At 37.1% G+C, this 19127-nt stretch overlaps 2 protein-coding genes across 5 annotated transcripts in view; both read right to left on the bottom strand.

The window, feature by feature from the left end:
* baiap2l1b (BAR/IMD domain containing adaptor protein 2 like 1b) overlaps positions 1-6789 on the bottom strand; it is a 32773-nt gene extending 25984 nt beyond the window's left edge. For 3 of the 4 annotated variants that reach the window (XM_032586647.1, XM_032586649.1, XM_032586648.1), the window contains exons 1-3: positions 6443-6788; positions 2943-3018; positions 2725-2811 (exon numbers count right to left, since the gene is read on the bottom strand). In XM_032586647.1, coding sequence (XP_032442538.1) covers positions 2725-2811; positions 2943-3018; positions 6443-6493 — 214 coding nt within the window. In that variant the 5' untranslated portion in view covers positions 6494-6788. Of the gene's footprint in view, positions 1-2724; positions 2812-2942; positions 3019-6442 lie in introns of all 4 variants that reach the window. The other variant, XR_004342322.1, reaches the window with a different exon arrangement.
* A 6623-nt stretch (positions 6790-13412) lies between these two features.
* The window catches only part of nptx2a (neuronal pentraxin 2a), a 31926-nt gene continuing 26211 nt past the window's right edge, over positions 13413-19127 (bottom strand). Inside the window, exons 6-7 of the transcript XR_004342470.1 lie at positions 17489-17493; positions 13413-13423 (exon numbers count right to left, since the gene is read on the bottom strand). The gene's annotated coding sequence lies outside the window, so the exon portion shown is untranslated. The remainder of the gene's footprint in view (positions 13424-17488; positions 17494-19127) is intronic.

Here is a 19127-nt window from a genome sequence, read left to right as displayed (position 1 = left end):
TGGTTCTACAGTCAGCAATCATTAGATGACATACAACTCTGTGTTTATTCACCACCTTCCTAAATAATCCCAAAATAATGACAGACAGAAATGATCCATTATGGCAGAACAGTATAACTCTCTTTGTGGTCCTGGAGTTTTCCACACAAAAAACGTGACTTTAACCCTTCAAAATGTAATTAGTAAGCCGACCGTGTGTTGATAATGCATATGGTAATTTTTTTAATCTAAAACATAAAAGGTAAAGCTGCATATCTGAACATCTCATTACTAAATAAAACCTGCTTTTATTTATTTATGGATAATGAGCAGTTTATGTTCCTTCAATCACAAACAATCACTGTTCAAGGCATTAAAGAGAAATAATTTCAGCAGCTCTCAATAGCAACCTCTAAATTAATATATGCATACAATTCTAGTGTAAATCCACTAGAAGGATTTACACTAAAGCTGAGAAGTAAGGCACACAGACGCTTGCACTTTCTGAGCAATGACTAACTGAAGAAAACAGCTCGCCGGTAACCCTCCACCATCTTAGACTGCAGCTGTCGCTGCAATTCGTTTTCAACATTAAGCCAAGTTTGGTGGAGTGACACATTAACCAATTCTAAAAATACTGGAGGCAAAAACTGGTGAGAAGTTGCGGACAAATCAAATAAAAATTCAACAGCTGACGCCAATAGATGCATCAATACACAGGTAGTTTTCAATAAACATCCAAATATAAAACCACATAAACCATCTTTAAACCAGTGATAAAATGCTAGCAACTGCAACCAACCACTTTTGATATCAATATTTTAACCATTTGTGTTTTAATTACCTGTTTTTGGATTCATATTAACTTTTTTGTGCTAAATTAATAAATGTTTCTGTTCTTCCCAAGACAGAATCTGGCAAATGCAAGAAATTATAACCATGCGGTAGCATAAATACAGCTAGCAAGAACTGCAACTATCCAGAAAAAAAAGTAGTCTACAAACCAAGTAGCAGTATAAAGACCTTTTTTCTAACTATGCCAGGAAACAGCACAGCAACAGGTGGCTCTTCCCAATGTGCTGCAGAATTTAATTAGCAGTTTAGTTCTAAAACCACAGGAGACAGGAGAGGCATACAGTGGTTAAATCAAAGTGTGTCACTAGTGACAGTGAGTTAGGATCCCAGCCGTGTCTGGCTGCATATTAGCCAGTGGGAAGGTGAAGCTTGGGAATTTGACCAGGAACAAACTGAAGACTAAACAAACTCTGTTTACTCATAAACCTTTCACATTCAGTCATAAACTTAAATATTAAGCATCACTCATCCTGTGCTTTCACTGTAGTGCAGTTTCGCTTCTGTTGGACTCATGTGTGTTCAAGCTTTTAACTAATACTATTCCTACTATACTCTTTTACTATAGGAAACTCTGTAAAATCTAACACACAAGACCTGAAATATACAATAAATAAATGAAAATACTTTAAATATTTGCCAAAAATGTTCAAAGCAAGAGTTTCAAAACACTATGACAACTTTTTACTCACAAAAGCACAATTCTATGAATAATATGGTGCCTATAAAGTGGAACACATTTAAACACATATTCAGTATGAACACCTTCAACACAAATTTTCCTCTGCACACACTCAGAAGCCTGACTTTAATTAACCAAAAGGCTCCACATGTGGTGTGTGTGTGTGCCATGTCTCCAACATTGTGCGTTCGCTGCTTAGGTTTGCTTCTGCAACCTAAGTAAAGAAGCTAATGGAGGATGGGAGACGCTTTACTCTCCTCCACAACAATCAAAGAGGTCTGTGAGCAGCCTCTTGCAAACAGAATGACTCTGCACAATTACCATGGCATGGAACTTTCTCATACATTTTTAACACCAGGCAGACATAAGCACCTATGGATTTATTTTCTTCTCAATTGCAAACTTAAAAATTTTCTTCTTGTTTTTGGTTTTGTCAATATGGCCGCCTGATGCGAAATCCAGAGTATCCAGAAAGTTGTTGGTGAAAACACAGGCAAATCGGAAACCACAAAGGCCACATCTCTTCCCACTCCACAAATGTGCAAATTTGGACTTTCCAAGGGAGTACCTAACATTGACATTGAAAGAAAGCTGTATTCTCTGGTGAGGGGAAAAAAAAAACTTGACTTTTTTCTTTAGCCTTCCAGCATTTCATATATGACAAGAAGATCCCACTGAAGAAGTTTTAGGCACAGTGCAGGAGCTTTTATCTTAATGAAGTAACTAAGTCTGGTTTGTGTGGAGTTGTCAAAATGCAACTGGACATGTGGAGATGTTGCGGCAGGCAGACTGCAGGTGCCCATCTGTGCAGTGATCACTGGGTATTTCAACAAGAAAATGCTCCAGTTAATCATTGAAAATGTTTTGTTTTCGATGGCAAAGGAGATTTACAAAAAGTGTAAGTTCAAGGCTATCCATCTAGTCACTTTCACAATTTGAAGCACTGTTGCAACAAATCCACTGGAAACACTTCCATCACGCATGTCTCCTTTTTTGAGGCTATGGTTTCAAACTTTTCATCATCCCTCTTTTTGACAAAACAAAAATTCAAAAACAAATTTTGCCTGTTAAGGATTTTAAAGATCCTTAAAAGAACTGCAATAAAACAGCGAGTCAGAGATAGATGGAGATAGACAGAGATATAGAGAAAGATCTTCACTGTGAAAATATTTTCCCTGTTAATCCCAGAGGAGAGCAACATAGCAACTTACCCAACTCTTTGGAGACAGGAGATCCAGCAGCATTCTCTCCAATCTTAGACAGTGCATCAAAATACATCTTTCCTGCCATGGACATAGCTGGGGAAATGACAAAAATGTTTGTGGTTGAAGGCCACAGAAAGGATGTAGATGTATTGCATTTTCTTAAATCAAATCCCCAATAGCTTATCAGTGTACCTGAAAATGCAGTAAAGAAAACAGCAACTCACCATGAACAGACTTCTCATAGCTCTTTCCTAGGTTCACCAGGTTCCTAAGGCCTGGGTTGAACTGCTCCATCACATTCTGCAAGAAGACAGTGACCATAAGAGAGTAAGTGTCATTAAACATGAGCAACAGGAGGTGGAAGTTAAGAAGATCATACAAAATGGGTGTTTAAATGCAGATCCAGGTTTTTATTTGGCAAGGCAGTTAAATATCTTGCATCTCGCAATTTTATTTTGGTCCAGACACAGCAAAGTAATCATGTCTGGATCAGCCCAACTTGTTCCACTGACCAAATTAGGTGTCTGCTTATATTGACACTTAATAATGATAGTCATATTTAATTATATTGCAAACTAGATATGTGTCCAATTAAAAAGTCGCTTAACATGACCAAAGGATTAACTGGTTTTAGCAAAGTTTGAAAAGATAGATGGCGGAATGGATGAATGGATGAATGGCTGACTGAATGAATGAATGAATGAATGAATGAATGAATGAATGGAGATATATAGCAGGACGATTGGAAGGATGGACAGACTTGTGAATGGGTGTACTGATCTATAGATTTTTGGGTGCACAATAGTGGATACTGGATCATAGTTATCATTGCAATATCAATAGGAGGAATTCTGCAATCATGTAGGACTGACTGGATACAATATTTGGTAGGTTATTATATTTGAAAAGCAAATGAAACATAACAACAATGTATTTGTCCTGTTTAAATGACATTCCTTGCTCTCAATGCCAAAACTAGATCGGTACAATCATTGGCGAGATGCTATACCTCAATGAGTGGTGGGGGCGTTTTAACGAAGGGAAATGAGTAAAGAGCCAGGAGGAAACTGTGGGTCAATCGTAATTATTATCACCAACGCACTATTCATCACAATTAGCTATTTTCTTGATGGTGTGCAGCCCAAATTTATGTACTCGTTTGTGGATGAATCAATGTACTGTTCTATGAATGGATGGATGTTAAATAGATTCACACACTACTAGTAAACAGTATCCCATATCACCCAAGTATTTTGTGTTAAAATAGTAATTTGAAATTTATTTCAGTTCAATTCACCTCTATAGCACCAAATAAATATTATCTTAAGGCACCTACCTTAAATGAAATGATAGTTTAGCTGTAAACCCATGTCTACAAACTATCAAACCTCAGTTAAGCGCAGCAAGTCACCCACTGCAATCAATGTTTTATGAGTCATGTAATAGTCACCCAATTCGGATTCACGCCTTAAAGTCAGGAAATGACATTTAAGATAAAGATGCATCACTCAGATTATGAAAAATGTGAGGGATTATACAAGCCACAATATAATTCATGAGCTCGATACAATTGTGCTTTTACATTTCTAACATAAATTAATTGAAAGATAAGCTGTAACTCTGAGAAATTTTGACATGTTGTGAAATGTGTGGACCTTCAATTGATTTCACAGCAAAACCATATAATTTCAATATCTGTTATGAGCACTTTGTTACCATTAACTGTGAACAAGAGGTGATGGCTGCTGAGGAGCTTGCTGTATAATCTTACCACACAAAACACACAGGCACCTAAATTATTAAACCTGGAGTCTTTCCCCTGTATTTCACCACTTCAATGAGCTGCGGGGGCTGTCCTAACAAGAGGCCAGGCAAATAAAAGCTGTTCAAAAGGACTAAAGTCTTATAAGAAAAGCCTTGAGTCTGCTTTCCCCCCCTCACTCCAGCTCTTTATAGTCCTTCACTTGGCTACCTGTGGAGAGACGCATGCAGAGTGCAAGAACTGGCAACTGTTATGTTTTTTTTATGCCAATCTGGTACCTTTTATATTTTTATTATTATTATTATTATTATAAAGCCTTTTAAAAATAAAAACATGGATACCAGTAATAATCTTTAAAGAAAATATATTTAAGAGGAATTTTACATGAAAACCTCAAGCTTAATGGTTGCACTGAAAATCCCCAGTCAACATGTGTATGTGGGTTTTGCTCACAGTATGGGACCCAGTTGTGCTGACAAAATGCATAGTGGCAAAAACAGTTGGCCACTTTATGTAGCTCTTTTCTCAACCTAATATTGAGGAAATCTGCTTAAATTAAGCAACACATTTAGGCCTCATTTGTACACTAGCATTACCAGAGAAGGGTCATTTAACATTTCTACCTTTGGAGCCCAGAGACGGGTCGACTGACCTGAAGGATTTTAGCTAGCATCCTATAAGCAGGTGTGAACAGGCGCTTTTGTACCATTTTTTTGTGCCATTACTGGCCTTATTTACAGTAATGTAAATAAGGCCAGGGCCCTGAGTCCAGGGTCTTCTGACCCTGGACTCAGGGCCCTGGACTGAGGGTCTTTTGACCCTCTTTCGGGACTTCAGGGGGGAGGTCGAAAACCCTGGTAATGCTAGTGTTCTGTGTCAAACTTCCAATCCCAATAAATTAAAACAATAAATGAAAAGTTTGTTTATTTCAATAATTTAATTCTCAAATGAGATATGGATTTGTTAGACAATTATTTTTTGATGACTTCTGTAGCCCATGGCCTATATATACTTCTGTGTGTGGTGGCTGGTAAAGCATTTACCCCAACTACAGCTCACACCTCAGGAAACTCCCCTAACATCTTGTATGGGCTTTGCCGTATAATCCTATAGCTTACTCAACTTTTTTTCTGCCACACTTTTTCCTTTCACTAAATTTTCCATTAAGGTGTTAGGATGCATCACAACCTGTTCAGCTCTTTTGTGTTGGTCATTATCTGCTGAGCGAATTTATTTATTTATTCATTTATTTTATTTTGGTATCATCTAACATTACACTTTGCTGAATATCTAAGTTTTTTGTAATAGCGTTACACTCTAAACTGGGTTTGTGTATGTGTTGCATTTTTGAAGAAACCAATTTACCTGTATTTCAAACAAAAATTTTTCTTAGGATAACTTCAATAAATACAATATCCACACAAACAAGTTATATATAGATCCAAAAATAATCAATTGTCAGAGCCACATGTTGGCTGAGATAAGGATGATACTTTAAAAGTAACTCTTTTCTAAGGAAACAATAGAATCGGGGTGGAGCTAGTTCCTCAAAACCAGTGATTCAACTCTCCAAAAACCAGCTTTCTGTACTCAGGCAAAACCTGTTGGAAAACTCTTTGGAAGCGTTTAAATACTGTAAGTTAAAAAAAATGCAGAGCTAAACAGGCTGCTAAGGGAGCTAAGAATATTTGAAAATGTACAAAATGCTACTAAACAGTCCTTGTAACAGTTTATCTTAATCTATACAAGTTCCCATGTTACAGTGGGAGAAAAAAATAACCTCTTTCCATGTCGAATTTATTAAATGTTGCTTTTAAAATGAGCAATACGCTTTTAATTAGTTAACACCTGTTCAGCTTTGCTGTGCTCCACGTCTGTTTAAGTATGGAGGAATTTTCTCCACCGTGGTCGCACCTGTTGTCTTCCCAGCTTCCCATCTAAACCAGCAGCCAAAACACCTACCTTGTATGTACTTTCGGCGAGCTTGTTCGCCTCATCCACCTTGTTCGACATCTTTATCCTCCTCTCGACGCCCGGATAAATGTAAAAAGCAGAGGTTTTCCTCGAATTTATTTCTCAGACGCTACACCAACGCGAGCCAAAAAAAGGAAAGAAGGAATCCCAGGGGGGAGAAGTGACCAAAGCCTACGGATGTATAAAACCCCTCATAGCCCACAGGAAACGCCGGACGCACACATAGCGACAAAAAATAAGACAAAACCCGTCTTCAGTGGAAGAAAGTGCAATTTTTCTGTCGTTACCACTGCTGCTCGGTACTAAAAGGCTGAGCTGTCAAACTTGTTGTAGGTGGTTAGTTCACAGAAGGGGAGGAGACCTGTGGAGGGAGGTATTATTAGCCTATTTTAACCCTTAACTGTTTTTGTAAGAATCTTATGAAACTTCATAATGATTATTTATTGCCAAAGAGTCATTTAACATTTTAACTTTTAACTGGAAAAACGCTTCTTAATTTTATAATAAACCCATGTCACTTTAAAATTTCGGGTGAAGGTTGGTATTTATTTATATATATGTTTTATTTATCGTTGTCGGAAGACACGTTTTATGTAATTTAAGCTTGAAGCGCACTTGACTCCATCGTAGATATATTTTTGACTGATTTCCACACCTTTAGTTGATCTTACAGTTTTGCTCAATCATCTGTTTAACAATTAGCTATAGATTTAGTATTGCTAGCCTTAGTTTATTAGTAACATTTTTGCTTGCTTTCGATACATTTTTATATCCATTGTTTGCATATAGCTTTACTTATCCGACAGGCTGCACAGAAGTAGAAAACAGATAAACTATGGGCCTCGGGCACCCCCTTGAGGCAGGTTGCACATACATACTGTAGACACCAAAGGTGGATATGAAGTTCCCTGCAAAAGTAGTTAAACCTCTTTAATCCTTTTCATGTTTACAACTACATTTTTATTACTAGAATTTTTTTTGTCAAATCTTAAAAGTCTGCCGTGCATACACATTGCCCTTGCACAATAACTAAATGCACCACCTAAGAGTTAATAATAATAACTGCATTTCAGCTAGTGACAAGTTATTCAACATTAACAGATCGTGAGTGGCTTCTCCTTTCTAAAACTGCTATGTTGCAAAGCAAATCTTGTTGTTGTGGACAGGATGTTAAACTGTTCCAGGAGGGTCATATTATTGGCATGCATCAACAAATGTTAAACGTCTAAGGTGAAACTCAACACTTCACAAAAACTGTAAGGTTTGTGAGGAGTCATCTTTGCAAAAGAAATGTGGTCAGATAAAAACAATGAATGATTGTATGACTTGAATCTTGAATGACTTAAAAGGTTTGGTGAAATAAAAAAAAAAAACACCATGGCTGTGTTCATAAGCAAAAGTGAGAGTGTTCTGCGTTCACAATACCAAGGAAACTTAAAGCAATAGGCCTAAACAGCCGGTTAATTGGGAAAAGGATTCAGTTTGCTCAGGAGCATAAAGATGCACTTTGGAACAATGGTAGAAGGTCATGTTGTCTGATGAGCTTAGATTTACACCAGTGCAGAGTGACTGACACATCAAGGTAAGAAGAAATGTAGATTAAGTGATGCTTCTTTCTATTTTACAAGCCTGTGGTAGTAATGGTATTGAATGGGGTTTGATGATATTGGTTAAGCAACATTATGTTCCCAAAGATTGAGCCCAGATGACTATCTGAATATACTGTGAATGACCAGGTTATTCCAACATTGATTTTTTTCTTTACTATCTCTTTTTTGTTATTTTCCCCAGGATATAAATCAAGAAAGTTTGTTGGACTTGCTGATCAAAATATAATGATCTACCACTAGATGTCCCTCATAGTCAAGTCAAGACAGATTTTATAACCGAATGATTTTTACCAATTCTTTTCATGTTTTTTTTTATAGGCACATTGCCTGTGTTTCTGTCATTCAGATAAACTTAGCATTATGACACTGTAATGGCAACAGTTTCAGTAAATCCCCCATTAGACCATTCTAAATTAACATAAACCGAATCCAAGCATCCAACAAATCAAACACCAAGGATTTGTAAATATCACGTGTTGCAACTGTGAGAGCAAATATGCCAAGGCCTTACTTTGTAAATGTCATCGCAGTTTAAAACTTTGGAAAGCGCTCTGCTGCCATCGGGGGCTTGCCGAAGCAGCTGAATGCAAAATGAGACTGTACCCTGAGGCTCTGAATGTCTAGTGCTGCTCTCCCAGCTTTCAAAATGCTGCTAAGTGGCACACACAGAGTAATTAGTCTCCAAAGCTCCAACGTGAGTGTTAGGCCTAAGTTTCTTTTCCTCTCTTGTTGATATCCTTTGCATCGTGTCTGTCTTTATGACCTCCCACTGGGTTGATGCAAATCGATACAAAAGGAATGTAAAGCTAAGAAAAAAAGCATTTATAACCAGTTGCATCTCTCAAGGACAAAGAAAAAAATGTTCACAGGTACAAGCTTTGTTGTCATTCAGCCTGATTTGGTCAATCTGTATATAAGATCCCAGGGATGTAACTCATTAAATTGATTGCCACGTTTAATGAGAGTTGGAATTAATGTAAATCAATTGAAGTATACTGCCTTGAAAAGTATTTATTTAGATTTTTCCTAATAGCCATGTTAAAATCACCAGTGTAAATTGTAGGATTTTATATGACAGACCAACACAAAGTAGTGCACAACTATAAACTGCTTTAAAATAATTCATACAAGTGTGGCATGGATTTACTCTGAAACACCTGAATAAAACCTAATGTAAACAAACACCTTTAAAATCAGGTGTGTAAGAAAGACGTGGCATGTCCCTTTTATAGTTTATCAAGAAAATGTAGGAGGGCAAATTGTGAAGATGACAGTAAGCGTGCAGAAGAAGGTTCTCGGATTCTTTTACCTCAGTTTACCCCCCCAAAAAAGTTATTAAAAAATTGGTCTAACTGCAAGATAATATTTCTGCAGAGAAAATTACACTGCCCAGTATAATGAAGATACCACATTAAACATAAAATGGCCATGGGGATACCTTTCTTTAACATAGAAAGACAAGCTGGTTGGAAGAAAGCCTGTTTGAGGTTGGAAAAAAGTTTATACTGTGGCAGAGGTTCAGCTTTCAACAAGAAGCATAGTCATATAGTCAGAGTGACAGTGGAAAGTTAAGACTGATATTAAAAAAATATCACTGCACCAAGACCTGAAAACAAAACCAAACTTACAACCTTTTCATTGAAAGGTGAATACTCTTCTTGCTACCCCGCAGTCAAAAAGTGACAGCTCCAGATGTTTACCTTTTGTCTCAGCTGTCCAGAGGATACTATCCCACAAAAATTGGGGTGTGTCAACAAAGGTTTTAATATATTCCAGTCTGGATTTCTTGTGTTTTCAGTCGTTTTCTTAGGTTATCAATGTCTGTTTGAGTTTATATTGGCTGTTCATAGAGAATGATCCTCTATTCCTCATGTTTTTGTTGTGTTTTAAACACACATCAGTGTGCTTAAACAATGCATAATCTTGGTTGCTGTCTATCCTTTATTTCTTTGTAAACAGTTGATGACAAAATCCTCTGAGAACAACTAAAATCAAAGTTCCACCAGCAGCAACACTGGTTATACTTTTTTCCCAGTCAGAGAATGGATTTTTGACTATTTGTTCAATCGTAGATCTTGTTAAACTGTCAAACAGAATGAGGAAAATTTATATTACCAGCATTAGCTGATTAGCAAAAAAAGGTGTCACAATATTGAAAGAGAATATCCTATCCCATTGCCAAGTCTTATGTTTTTCAACTTTAACTTGTATTGGTCTGTACTCTGCTAATGTTTCTGGTCATTTATAGTCACTGTTGTGAATGTGCTCTGAGAGACAGCTCCTCATCTGTTGTGACTAAACACCTAAGTGCACGAACGCATTCAATAGAGCCTGCTTATGCTCTGCCAGCAAGGCCACCTCCTTTTCACACACGCCATATTTTTTCACAGCAACATTTACAGAGAAGCAGTGAACAGACAATGGGAATAGTTAAAAAAAAAGCTTTCCGCCCTTGAAGATGGTAAATGAGTTTACCTTTTACAATACGGAGAATGTAATCACCTTTGCCTGCGTATTTATTTCAGTCATAATTCTCAGAAACTCTTTGTGTCTTAAGTTATTGACGTCAGTCATGCTGATCTTTAAATAGTGCAAGGACAGAATGAAACTGTGCAAGGCAAAGACACAAAACACTTCATTATACTCATCAGTTTCAACCAACACCACAGCCTGGTGTGCAAAAAAAAAAAAATTCTATTTCCAAAGGGTTGCTATGTTGGAGCTCATTATTTGTTCAAGTAAAATCATAAATCTAGTCTCTGTCAGCTGGGACAGTGTGATGACCCAGGGCTAAAACTCTTGTTGTCTATCTCTGAATATTTGTAGACAATGAGCTTACTGCTCCATGTAGTCTACACTACTTGATATTAAACAGAAAGAATAAACCGTTGCAGATGTTAAAATTCAACAGACAAAAAAAAATGATAAAAAGATAAAAAATATTACCACATGAACAGCCTTCCTTCAGCTGTTCTGTTCAGGGGCAGCTTCCTGGAATCAAAGTTTGTTCCAAGGCATAAAATTCTTCGGCATCAATCTAAAACTAAAATGAAACTTTGGAATTATTAGAAGAAGGTGGTTTCAAAGGTTAACACAGACTTAATGTCCATTCCCTCATTCCTCTGTGACAGAAGCATGTGTCTGAACTCATTTTCATCGGGAACTGACAAGAAGTAAAGTATAAATTTTTATGCTCACGAGGAGAAACCTCTGCTTCTCAAAAGCGCTGAGTCATCTGTCCAGGTATCCTTCAGTTTTATACTTAGATACTGCAGAAAATGATCTGATGCAAAGCATGCTGCAGGAAGCAAATTAGTTACTGGAAGCTTTTTGTTACATGATGTACTTTCTGAGCTTCAAGGTTGTTATATAGTTAGCACTGTTCTCTTACAGAACAAAGGTTCTGGCTTCAAATCTGAGCGACTGAGGGGCGATTGCACATTCACTCGGTGCATGTAAGGCCTTTCCTCACCTTTTTTCTATCAGCCTCAGACTTGCATGTTAGATTAACTATTGACTGTGATGGCTCTGTGATGGACTGGAAAGAACTTTCAGTTGCATGATCCACCCATTGTCTATACCTGTTTGTCCTTGCAGATATGTAACAACAAAAATGCCAGAGGGCTGGATGATGGAACAGTTTGTAGCACTATTGCCTTGCAGCAAGAAGGTCCTGGAGTCGAATCATGGCCTAGGGTCTTTCTGCATTGAGTTTTTATCTTTCCCCAAGCATGCCTGCTTTTGAGATTAATAGCTTTCTCTAAAATTGCTCTTAGGTATGAGTGTGTCTGTGCATGGTTGTTTTTCCTGTTTGTCCTGTTATAGATGGCAACAACACCTGGCTCACTCCAAATGACCACTACAGATATGCATCAAACATGTCAAATAAAAATTGAGATTAAGTCTTGCCATACTGCACAATAATAGATAAAAAACTGCATTGTTTTTAGCTGTAGCAAATCCGAAAAGTACAGAGGCTTCAGTGCAATAATAAATAGTTTAACTGTCATGGTGAGTGTCAGGAGAACTGGACCATGAAGAGAGAAAGTGAGGAGGAGAGAGAGAAAACAGCTGATGAAAAACTCATGTCTCGAAAAAACTGCTCAATAACCACACTGTAGCTGCCACACTTGAAGGTTTCCCAGAAAATTTCTGACAATAATCAATATTTGTCGATTATTGTCATCTGTGATCAGGGAAGAGCTCTGTCATTGAATGATGACAAACTTCTGATTTCTGCCAACAGTCAGTAACTTTCCTGTGATTTCTGCAACAACTTTGTTCAAAAAAGCTGATAATCAGGCTAAAAAGCTAAAGATTTCACACATTTGAACAAAACATGTGGCTCCAGTTAAAGTCCCACTACAATTTAACAAACATTTATACATTTGTGATGTAAAGGCTTTTTAGTAATGTCTAATGTTCTTTTATGAATACCCAATGACACCAAAATGCTAAGTTCAAGATCTGTGCCGTGTTATATTCATTGCACAGGTAAATAGGAAGTCTGATCAATTTAGATTATATTTCTAGGTAGGTTTCTAACACATTCGCATAATCATGGATAGGACACAATGTAAAAAAAAAAAAGAAAACAATTAATTTACAAAGAAAGGAAAAACGGTGCAAAGGGCTTGGGGCTCTTGGGTTCTTTAACCAGTGTCTGTAACGCAAGGTGGAGACTGTGAGATTGGTGATATTGTGCAGGTGAAATAGTAAGATGGTGGTAAAGGAATAGATATTTGTCTTGTGAGGCGGCCTAGAAGTCGGGGTGAAAAACAGACAGAGATCCAAGTTGTGCAGAGATCTGCAGGAGTCGTGTTCAAATGTGCACAGGACTGGTGGCGACCTCTGAGCAGTGGAGAGGTTGGGGAGCGGACATGCAGGTGGATGTGGAGCTGTTGTGGCGGATAGAGGAGGAAGGTGTCCAAAGGAGTCGGGTGAATCATCAGGCATCAAAAGATTGTCCAACAGCTCCTTTTGAATCCCAGCAGGTGATTAGATAAATGCAGCCAGCAAAAGATCCACCCGTACAGTGCAACCCACATAACTTTGTTAAAAACAATTCTAAAATGTACTCAATTTAAAAACTGAAAAGTGAAATTATTCTGCTGTACTGGAGGAAAAAGTAATTTCAAGACATTTCTAAAACAATTTCACGGGAAAGAACCATAATAAATCAAATATAAGATTAAAAAGGTCTGTGATCTTGAGGGAAACGTGGCAGCGACTTCCTGCTCAGGGTAATATTGTGATCAGCAGTGTGTGAAAATGTAATAACAAGTCAGAATGTCAAGAGCCACACATCTCACAAATCAGCTATGTTATTTGAAACTAAGGTCTCCAGTCGTACAGGCCCCTTTCTGCTTCTGTACCACCACGAAACATTTACTCCACAGCAGCAATGATGTTTCGTCATACTTCAAATCTTTGTTTGAGACAATTCAACATTTGGACATGGGATTTATATAGGCTAATGCATGAACTGCAATCCTGTATCCAGACAGTGAATGTAATCAGCAAATGCCATCAAGTATACGCCATGATTGGTTGTGATTAATACCAAACAATGTGCCAGTAAACAGGCCACGTAGTCGTGATTGCGACAGTGACAAATACATCACCTTCTGTCAAAACTGTAGAAACCTCCATTGAGTTTCAGAAATGTCACAGATCACAAATCCACTTTATTTTTCCAGAAGAGATACAAGAAAAGATGAGCCAGAATTTGACGCACTCTTCACAGCTGCCTGCAGCCTCAAGCAGGAAAATAATTCAAAGTTACAAACAGTTGTCATTTAGAAACTCTATGCCAAGCCTTGTGGCAGCAGGCAATAGCATGAACATTGATTCCATAATCACTGTTTTTATGCAGAGCCCCTTTTGGATTTCAGTTTTGATCACACCAAACATCTCAAAGCTGTGAAAGCTTGTAATGCGGCACAGCGACATCTCGCCTACAATTCTTGTCTGAACAAGATGAGACCTGTCACTTTTAGCTACAAAGCACTGCACAAGCGGGACTTTTGGCTCAATCTGTTTGAAAGCTCTTCACATCGACACATGCACACGCATGTGCTAGTTGTTGTCTCTGTCATATTGATGCCTTCTCTAAATACTCCAGGTTTGTATGTGGGTTAATTACACCTTCCTAATCCCTCTGAATCTAAAGCTCATTTGGAAAGTGTCATTATGGCAAAAGAAGGAAGCTTTGCACTGCTTGTATAATACTACCTCAACACTTGTGGATGTATGTGTACCATTCTACATAGTTATACTTTAATATGTATTGTTAAATAAGGATTCTGAGGATTTGCCACAGATTAATAAAACTAAACCGACAGAGCAATGTGTTGTCAGAATATCTAATTTATGTGGAAAATAAAGAAAGTAAAGAATGTTTAAGGTCGCTCATGCCTGTGCATTTTTCCAAGTCTTATTAACCCTGGATGTGTAATTCCAGCTTGAGTGTGCACATATTTACACAAATCTTTCTCACTGCTGCTTTCACTCTGTGAACACCAGAGGAAATAACGTAGCACGTTTCAGTCCCTTCAGCTGCATACCATGTGACAATAATCCATAAATCCCATGAGAGTCCATTAGGGATGCCACATGTGATGTGATGGGTTATAAAATAAATGCTATCTCATATATGAGAAATGAAAACTAAGGGAACATAAAAAGTGACTTGAATATAAGGTGCTAGTTAGTTCAAAGTAAGGAAGGAGCTAACTTGACTCTGGTAGGGAAAAAAACTGACACATAAAGACATACCTGTTAGAGCACAGTATGCTTTATTTATGTATTTTTTTAGTTCCTTTAACAAAGCAACATGCCCTTTAAATATTTGTCTGAAATTGTTTTACCATGAAGTGATCATGAAAAAGATCTTAGAAGCTATTAGCTTCTTTTGCTGCCATTCACCTAATGTGTTTTTTTCTGTTTTTGTCTTTTGGTGCCCCTGGCTTGGTGCATCCATGTTTATCTGTATGTATCCTGGATGAAGCCATAGAAACAGCTATTAAAACCATTAACCATGCATGCTCTGCTTTTTTCCGTCACAGAATGTACTCTTCTCTCCTTCCTGGACATTGGCACAGACACACATTCAGACTCTCCTTGTTTCTCTTTCCTGTTGACACAATCACTGGTTCTGTTTTTAGTTATATCTGTTTTCTGGTTGAAGCCATTGATTAAGTTATTATTGTAGCTAGTGACGTGTACTCTGTATTCTGTGTATGCTCTCTCTGCTCTGTTCTCTGAGCTTCCAGCATGTTGTGTATAGTCATACAGTCATTCCTTTCCACCTTCTTTACTTACTTGTAGTGAAACTTTAGAAATTTGTGTAAACTCTGGGATTTGATAAACTCAGCCGAACTTCCATAGCTGTTAACTTTTTACCAACCATTTTTTTTTATTATCAATGGCATCTAACTTCATTGTATTTGAAATAAATGAAAAATTGGAATTTATGTAACTGAATCTGTCTGTGTGATTGGGTTGTTATGGAAAGATCTGTATTGTTTTGAACTGAATCAATACAAAATTCGATTTTACATAATTATGAATTGGATAATTTTTTCTAGTAAAGTGCCTTTGTTGGTTGTCATTTTTGAGAACTGGTGCAATATACAGTCTTATTGAATAAAATACATGTTTTTGGATGAAGCTCATTATTAAAAGCACATTTGGAAAATATTTATTTGATGTTTTATAAGGCCCCTCTTAAAAATGTGATGCTACATCTCAAGAGGTTATCCTTAAAAAAACTAAACAAAATAAACAAAAAACTCAAAGTTATTTTTTTTGTTAAGCCTACATTTCTATATTGAAGTTTTTTTTATTGGTCTGATGTAAAATTGTTATTTTAAATGCCATGTTTTCCTTAGCTCTTGCAGAAAATTATAATTAAGAGCAAAAAAGACTTGAAATATCAATCTGTGTGTAATAAAAACGTCATGTATTTGATTTCTTGAACAGAGTTTCTGAAATTAATGAACTTTTCAAAAATATTCAAATTTATTGAATAGATTTGTAAATGAACTTAAGTTATTTAAATTTTACTGTAAAATTAGATACTCTCAGTAAGGTAACATAAATTTGTAATGATGCATTTTGATGTTTGATTTAATCAGCTTAACATTAATTAAATAGAATTTAAAAATTATTTTATTTATCCAGTGTTTTCATAGTCTTATCAAGTAAAAAGTCTTAACAGCATCATTTATGTCTCTATCCAAAAATCTAAAAGTCTAAAATAATGTTTCTATTCATCATAACCACAGAGGAGTGGTCATAAAATCAAGAATCAGGATTACTTCATTAATAAAACATATGTCCATATCTGTTTAACTTCATAAAATATGTCCACTGCTGAAAATTGCCCAAAGAAACTGCTGTTGATGTCCTTGGGACAAACTGCTTGTCTATACTTAATGTTCTCAATTATGCAAAACTTAGTGCTGCAGATGTAAGCAACCTTGAAACTGTTGTGGGACATCAGCATAATCGCTCATACAGGTTCTTGCTGTGATCAATAATGGCCTTTGGAACTGAGGTGACCAATGGGTTGTCTGGCGCAGACCAACCCTTCACCAAGTGCCTGTCAAACAATACGCATCGCCCTGTTGTGCATTTCAATGACATTTCACTGTTCTGCTCATTGAATATAAAGAGGTGCGAATTACTGATTTGTTTTAGATTTGTCACTCAGAAGAAAATTGTGCTAGAAGAACAAATACAACTTAGTTCACTTAGCAGTTAATGCAGTCTATAGGGGTTTTAACAGTATGGACGCTTGTCCATTCGCCATTCAATTGTCCCTTTATCAAGTGTCCATTTTTCCTCATTGAACACTTGAGGTTAGAGTCCACATGAGACAGGAGACAGAATGTGATGGATCTAGGCAACAAAACTGACTCACTTATATTGAAACATATCCATTCTGCTCACAAAACTCTCCAACACACTGGTGTTATTTTTCATGCTAACGGTGAATCTGCTGATCCCACTGGTTCGCTCAGTGCCAGAAGCTCATACGTCTAATTCAAGCTATTGTTTTTTTTTTTTCCTCTGACTATTCCCTGAATCATGCTCAGCCTTGTTCCCCATCTGTCTTACGAACCTGCAGCCTTTGCTCTGTCTTTTGTTCCGAGTAAAGCAATAAACTTTGAATTTGGTGCAGAATCAGGAAGGCCCTACGCTTAGCCAGTGGGGGGAGGAATATCACATTCAAATATAGTAAGCAAACAACCAGGGTCTATATTTAGATCCTACATGGATTTATGCTCATGAAAAAAAAACAGGTTTAATGTTTTTTTGTCCTGAAATCCCTTTTCTGATGAAAGCCACATGATCTGCTAATGTCAGTGGAGAGCAGGGCTTTAATCGGACCAGAGAGAGTGCATGCATGCCCGTGCACACACACTCCATCAACTAGTTGCAGGCAGGATGGGTTTATCTCTTGGGTAAGGAAACGTTGGCTGTTGGTGATTTCGTTAGCAGCAGTGGAATGATCTAGATAATACACTTATCCTGGGCCCTCCTGGGGGAAGTCAAGCCACCAACATGAGATTAGATTCTACAAAGATAAAAGGATCATAAAGAGTCACATGTCTGCATTATTACTGGGCAACTGAGGGAATTTATCTCATGAATCAACATCACATAATAAAGCGGTGACTAATTGTATTTAACATCTAGTCCAGAAAGTGATAATTGGCTTCTAAATGTCTTAAAAAATATATAAAAAACTTTCATTTTCACACCTGCTGCTCTTGGATTACATTGTGTTCCTACCCATTACAGTAGAAGATGATTTTTATTGTACAAGAGTCACTGCTTTGTCTTAAGACAATTGTTGCATTTTTTTTGTGCAGTTTCAAGGAGAGCTCGGTGTGCTCTGTAGGGGACATAGTGTTCTCTATCATCTCAAGATTTAGACAAAAGCTTCCCTAACATAGGTTACTTTACAAAATTATATCTGACAGTAAAGCTGACTATAACCAAAGATAATAAAGTGAGTCAGCCTTGAAGTATGGACACTATATCAGTCATGTACTGAGACATTGCTGTTGTGTTTGGCTCTAAAAGAAAATCTTTCATCTGAGACAAGATGGTCCAGTTCAGACTTTTCTTTTTAAGTCTGTAAAAGACCTATGGCACTGAGTAATCAATAGATGAATATGACACAAAATATTGCAGTGCTGAAATACCTTAATGTGTATCAAAAGTGATCGTCACAGTATTTTCTATTAAGACTAAAGTTTAATTATGACTTTACATGTTATAATTAAATTGAACAGTACCTGAATCCATCAAATACCCAATTTCGTAAGAGGAAGATTCAGGAGTGAACTGAGTTTCCTTTAAACACAGCGAGGATAATTGAGTCCCTTTGTCTCTCTGGGTTTATTTAACCTGCTTACAGCAGATTTGCATGAAACCACCTAAGTAATTACAAACTCGTTTAAGAACAACAAAGTCAGTGTTTTGCGGTGTCCAAATCAAATCAGTCTTTTTGACCATTTGTGGGTGGAGCTGAAAAGGTGTGTGCGAACAAGGCATCCTACACACCTGACTCAGTCACATCAGCTGGAATCATTTTTCATAGACCAAGACTGTGTACACAAATAAGGAATTTCACTCTGTTGTCACACTCTCACAGAATAGATGCCTTAAGGATAAATAAGTGAACTCAGAGTAAATAAAATGTTGTAAAAGATAAAAGGAACAAAAAGTACAAAAAATGTATGTGTGTGTACATTCAACTTTTACTAAAGAAAAAGAAACAAAATAAAAACTCTGGAGTATCTTACTGCTTAGGCTGTAAAATGTTCAAAACAGAGAGACATTGTGAGGGGAAAACTGCCTCTGTGATTTTTTTTTTTTCACTTGAAGCTAATTGCCTAAATATTTTATGTCCAGCAGGTGTGGGGTCTGCAGAGATGCTAGCCACCCTTTTCCTAACCTTTGAACTGTCCACGGTCTGAATGGAGGGAAGGTCAGCCTTGATGATCCTCTGACTGTTTGTAGCAGTTTGGACGTGTACTTTTTTATGG

The sequence above is a fragment of the Xiphophorus hellerii genome, chromosome 16 (assembly GCF_003331165.1).
Source record: "Xiphophorus hellerii strain 12219 chromosome 16, Xiphophorus_hellerii-4.1, whole genome shotgun sequence".
Classification (NCBI taxonomy): Eukaryota; Metazoa; Chordata; class Actinopteri; order Cyprinodontiformes; family Poeciliidae; genus Xiphophorus; species Xiphophorus hellerii.
The sequence above is the reverse complement of the archived record's forward strand: the minus strand, read 5'-3'. Positions and strand labels throughout refer to the sequence as shown.